This window comes from Pteropus medius, unplaced genomic scaffold, assembly GCF_902729225.1.
Source record: "Pteropus medius unplaced genomic scaffold, Ma_sr-lr_union100, whole genome shotgun sequence".
Classification (NCBI taxonomy): domain Eukaryota; kingdom Metazoa; phylum Chordata; class Mammalia; order Chiroptera; family Pteropodidae; genus Pteropus; species Pteropus medius.
The window spans coordinates 6,675,966-6,681,965 of NW_024342644.1; the positions used below are offsets into that span (position 1 = coordinate 6,675,966).

The 6,000-nt window shown below is 42.5% G+C and overlaps 1 protein-coding gene across 4 annotated transcripts in view; it reads right to left on the reverse strand.

Annotated features, from left to right (window-relative positions):
• Window positions 1–4,875, reverse strand: part of NAA30 (N-alpha-acetyltransferase 30, NatC catalytic subunit) — a 31,003-nt gene extending 26,128 nt beyond the window's left edge. Inside the window, exons 1-2 of one of the 4 annotated variants that reach the window (XM_039866515.1) lie at window positions 4,698–4,875; window positions 3,680–4,445 (exon numbers count right to left, since the gene is read on the reverse strand). In XM_039866515.1, the coding sequence (XP_039722449.1) occupies window positions 3,680–4,444 (765 nt within the window). In that variant the 5' untranslated portion in view covers window position 4,445; window positions 4,698–4,875. The remainder of the gene's footprint in view (window positions 1–3,679; window positions 4,446–4,697) is intronic. The other 3 variants (XM_039866517.1, XM_039866514.1, XM_039866516.1) reach the window with 3 other exon arrangements.
• Window positions 4,876–6,000: the final 1,125 nt, after the last annotated feature.

The window sequence follows — 6,000 nt, forward strand, 5'->3', positions numbered from 1 at the left end:
TGTTTAATAATAGGTCAGCCAGAAATATGTGTTTGCTATAAAGAGCCCTCATTAAAAAAAAAATGAAAACTTCAAATTATCACTTAACAAAATTAACTTTTCAGAGGAAACAATTTCGATATTTCTTTAAACCAGGAATAGTTTTTACAATTAATAAGCAAAGCCCAACTTATACTTAGTATCTATTTTAACTTAAATTTGTAGTGAGATTTTTTTTTTTAGTCTGTCATTCTATAAACTGATTTTGAAAAGCCCTTTTTTAAACTGGAGAAATCTTTTAGGCAAGATGATTCTAATCCATTTCATGCAAACCTAAACTAGGTCACAGCAAAATCCTTTTGCAGGGATATTAAATTCAACTATCCACACTAATTCATTTCTGTTTTATCACAAAATACAAAACTATTTTAGGCCAATGTACCTCTAAAATTGTTATTTCACCATTTTCATTCATGATAAATCGACCGATTCTTTCAAAATTCTTTTGAAAACTTAAATTTCTGTATTAAGACCTAAAATATATACAAAAGATGTTTGGTTGAACAACTCTGACAGCATTTTCTGATTTGAAAATAACTCACTTCAAATACATGTGTGGGTGTGTGTGGGTGGGATGTGTGTGTGTGTGTGTACACCACAGACCAAATGGTACGTTAAAAAAAACTTGACCTGACCTCATAAGGTATGGAAAATGGAAATCTATGATACAAAACTGTAGGACAGCTACACTTCACAGTTAAATCATCCAAAAGAGGAAAATATTAAAACCACTAGCTACAACTGAACAATATTTTCAAATTGGATAAGAATTTCAAACAAATCTTCGTCCTTTGACCAAGGAAGTAATAAGCAAACAAAGGTACTATATTAGTTCCCTCTTGGACTATGTTGATTTCTTCCTAATTAAGAATCTGTAGGAGCAAGAAACAAGTTGTACATATCATTTAAAAATAAAAGCCCAACATACGATACATTATTAATAATAAGCTGTTGGTAATGTGCAAAGCCAACGCTGTATTTTTTCTTGATAAACTGCTGATATACACTTATAAGAATAAGTAAACTGCCGGTCAATTTTTCCAAATAAACTGAAAAATCCCTGGCAAGACTAAAACGTAACTCTACAAGGCCAAAAGCTTGCCAATCTAAAGAACTTGAAAAATATAAACTGTATGAAATAGTGATTCCCAAATTCCAGACCACTACAAATAGGAAAGAAACATTTCCAGAGGAAGCCAGAAAGTTAAATTTAGAACAAATAAACAGAAACACTATACATCACTGGTAATAAGTTTTAGAAGTTTAAAAAGGTGCCAACCGAAAATAGTTGAGTTCATGAACTCAAAAGAGGTAGAGATAAATTAGTTAAGTACAGAGTGACTGACAGTACCTCCCACCTGTGCAGTACTGTTTTCACATGTTACAATTATTAGAAAGAATCATAAGAAACTCTTTTTTGTTAGTCAAATGTAGTCAAATACTAGCACTTTTCTAAGGTTCAACCTCATATATTCCATTTGTTCCATTACAGGTTACCCACGGAAATAAGGAACATTTTGGAGGTTTCTAATCTCTTGAGATTGATGTAAGGACAACTGTCCCTTTTGAAGCATAACTTGGTGACATAATGATCTTTATGGAACAGGTCAAGGGTGTGTCATTTTTCAGGTGTTTGTTTCCATTAGAGGCCAGAAGGCCAGGGTTCTAGTTTTACATCTCTGCCACTAAATATCTAGAGATTTAAACATTTTAAGTCACTCTGATCCTTAATTTTTTCCATTAAAAAAATGAACTAGATTATCTCAAGGATCCTTTACAGTTCTAAAATGATATGATTTAAAATAAACATACAAATATATTTGTTTTAAACTAGTTTTCATAGGAAATTCAAATGTTTTAAAGGTCAATATAAAGGCCTCAGTCCTACATGGCCTCTGATTCGTCAGCTACTGTTTTATGTTCAACACTACTAGATTCATACTTGCCCTAGTAAAAGCTGTAAGTCAACCATTTGTGCATATCTCCATTTCTAGATATTCAGAATTTAATACTAAACAAACTGGTACTTAAGGGCTAAAGTACAAATTAGCTGGTGAATTGGGAGGAGTCTATGTAAAATCAAAACTGAAGTCTACTAAGTTTACCAGAGTCTAAAATGGCAGACAAGTTGAGAGAGGCCTAGGAACTCAAAAGCTGACTAAATGTCATATATACACACAACTATTTTCTGAAATTAACAGAAATACATATAACTATTTCAATTTAAAATGTGACTTAATTGTACGTTTCTGTGGGTTAACATACAATTAAATCAATCTACAATTTTTAGCAATTACAATGGCATTAGATATAACATAATAGTGCCAAAAAATCATTTTCCCATCTTCACTGACACAGACAGGTCTTAGAACTTCTATTTGGAAACATAGTTAGAATCCTGTAAGAGAAGTTTTGTAGAATATAAATTAGTTCCCCTAGTTTAAGCATACTAAACTGAAGTTTAGCAAAGTGAACACAGAAAACAGCAGCACTACCATTATCCACAATAATGAGGTTATATTTTTAGATTACCACTAAGCTATAGAATCAAAAAGATAATTTCTAAAGTATTATCGAAACATCTTGCAGGGAATTACCAAGTGCAGCTAAATCAATGCTAAAACAATAAATAATGGTAGTGGCTTTTCTCTTCACATAACATAAAATACTCCTTAAAAGCATGTTGCCTTTTTTCAGCAAAATTCAATGGAAACATGCTTGTGAATACGAAATAGAAAGCATATACCTGCAGTTAATACTTAAGTGAAAGGTTTCAAACATACTGAAACTGATCAATATAACTGGGAAGAAACTATTGGTACTGAAAGTACTAGTAAGTTTTAAACAATTATTCAGCTTATTTGGTAGTCAAATCCTTTTTGCTCATAAGTAAAAATTTTTGTAAATTATACTTCACACAAGCCAGTGTCACTACTATTATTTAGGTGTATTTATGACCAGTTTCTTAAAAAAATTAGTAACATTTCACACTTAGTTTCCTACATTTCACAAAAGGGTATTTTGTTCAAATTTCAGGAGTCTTTCAGACACCAGAAGTGTTACTAACGCCTTCTGCAATCAAACACCAGAAAGCAGGCTGGCTACAACTGTTAATTGTCCTGTTGAAATAAAAGGAAACAATCTCCGTAATTACAGAATATCCTCTTAAGATTTAATTCTTCAACGTGGCCACAGAAAGTTTACTGACAGTATGCTGACCAAAACATGTTTATGCATACACTCTTCCCTGATTATGGCTGTAACTGAGAGATTAATAAGGTCTGCATCCCAAAAGAACCACGTTCAAATTAAATGATTGCAAAGTGCTTTGAGAATGAGGGAGGGTAATTAAAGACGGTTAAACATTATTATATGCTAATGTAAACAGGATACAAGACCCCCAACATCCAACGTACAGGCTTGTTGCATACACAGCAGTTATCGAGTTGACCCAACCATTAAGTCTTACCTTCAAAAGTTTCATTAAATAACTAGGATCGTGTACACGCACTTTACATCATGTAACGTACTATGAAATGCAGATAGACGATCCACTGCCACTCTCAGCCCTCGCACTCCCTGCCTTGTATGGCCTGGGTCTCTCTGCTGGGTTCACCCTCTTTTCATTCCATCCACTTACCAAGAAGCACAGCTGTGGCCAGTTGTGGATAAAATATCTATAGGTATAAATGGAGTAGGGTTCAGACAGATCTTTGGTGATCAGTCTCATGATATCGGGCATTTGTAGCTCGGATTCATATCGGACATAACGTATCGTCCGATCCTCCCCAGGCTCAACTTCCCTGCCTGAGGGGCTTCTTAAACTGCAGCCGGCGGTCAGGGATGAAGACAGCAGCCGCACCTGCTCATCTTCCTCCTCCTGCTCCGTGCCCTCCGCCAGTCCATTGCGGGCCGCCGCTGGATCGCTCGCCGCCGCCGCCGCTGCCTCTGCGGGGTTGGGGAGCGCAGTTCTTGCATTATTGGGGAGGCAGTGAGGGGGGCTCTCGCCCGAGTGTACCCCGGTTCCTTTTGTTGCAGTCGCTTTGGGGCCCCCGTCGGGGTTGGCCGTGGTCGTGGCCGCCTCCGCCACGCTCAAAACCTTGCTCTTGAGGGAGGCAGCCGCCCGGAGGTGCCGCAGTTCGGGGCTGATCAATCCATTGAGCTGCTGCTGCTCCTGCGGCGGCTGAGGGCACCGAAGACACGGATGCCCCTTGGCCGCCGCCGCCTCGCCGCCCGCTGGACTCCTGCCGCCGCCGCCTTCGTGCTCCTCGTCGTCCTCCTCGTCCTCGCTGCAGCAGGCGAGGGCGGCCCCCGCCGGGAAAGGACAGCGGGGATCCGCTGCCGACGAGGCCGGAGGTGCTGGTGGTGGGAGGAGGCTGCTAGGCCCCGGCGGTACCTCCGCCATCCTAGAGGCGACACAGACCAAGAGGGGAGGCCATGAGATCTGGCGGACGAGAGAGGAGCTGAGGGGGCGGCGGAGGGGGGGGGGAACAAAGGCAGAAACCGTCCCTACAGGTACCCCCAATTCGCGGCGCACCCCCCCCCCCACCACTCTTCAGCGCCGCCCAGCTGCTGAGCCGGCCACCGTCCCCGTCCGCCCGGGCCCATCCGCCAGCCTTGTCACTGCTGCCCCTTCCTGTTCCTCCCGCGCGGCTCACCCCGCACAGGTCCCCGCCGCCACTGCTCTTCCTTTTCGGCCACCGCCGCCGCCTCCTTCGCCGCCGCGGCCGCCTTACAGCCAAGGCTCACACTCAGCCGCCGTCGCCGTAAAGCGCCTCGGCTGTTACCCCGGGTAAAGTTTCCTGGGCCTGGCTTTACGACACTTCCCTGCCTGCCGGCTGCCGGGGCCAAGGGAAAGGGGCGTGGAGGGAGGTGACCTGTGGAGGGGCGGGGCGAAGGTGTCTCCTGCGAGCTTCGCGGGAGGCGCGTGCTAATGGGAAGGGTTGTGGGGAGGGGAAGTTGCTGAGGGCTTTGAAGTCACCTGTTCCCATCTGGCTCTCCACGGCTTTCAGGCTCCTCAGCCTGCGGGGTTTGCAACGCGGGATTGGGGAGGGATGCGCCGGACCAGAGCTCCCTGTTCCAAGCCCGGTGCCCCCACGAAGCTGCCGGGAAGCCTGCCGGCTCCCGGCCTGCTGATCCGGCCGTATACAAGACTCCTAAAAATGCTTTTCCTTGGCTGTATATATTTTAATGTTTCTCCCGACCGGGAGCATTACCTGAGTCCTTTAAAATGGAGCAATCATAGTAGAAAATTGAAAAGGCGAGGAAATTAAAATGTAAACTAAGTTTAGCTAGTCTTTGTCCCTTTAAGACAAAAAGGTAGACAGTCCTTTTCCTCTCTCCTTAATCCCTTCACCCCATCCAGGAAAATTGGAGGTCAATTTGATTAACAGGTGCAGGGCTTCAGCAAGCACGCCTGGGGGTAGATAGAGAGGTTCGAAGAGAATGACAACGGCCGAAAAAGATTCTTCAACTTGTGACACGAATTATAACAAGTCGAGAAGCACCGGTCAACTTCCTCCCCACCCTCTCCACCAAGTGGTGTGCCTAAACGGATGCAGATGGAATAGAACTGCAGCACGTACTTGAGCTTGAGGCTCCGCTCTTTTCCTCTCTAGTCCACTACGGGATGATTTTGAGCACATCTGTTCTAAGAGGAATGCAGGTTGTGTAACTCACTAGCACACGGAACAAATTAACTTTTTTAACAACTCATTTGTAGAGCGGTCAGGTGTGCAGCAGATGGACATTTTCAGGGATTTAATTCTATGGTTCATGTTTGCAAGTTTTTGCCAATTTAAACTCTGTAAAAAGTGGTATGCCCTGAGCAGAGCTGTTAGATACAATTGTTAAGGTCCTCGTCACTAAAGATATTAGGCGAAAATGTCACTTTCCATATAGAAGTTAAACTTATAGTGATAGGAAATAATAAAATGTATTACTATGTGCCAAGCACTGTTC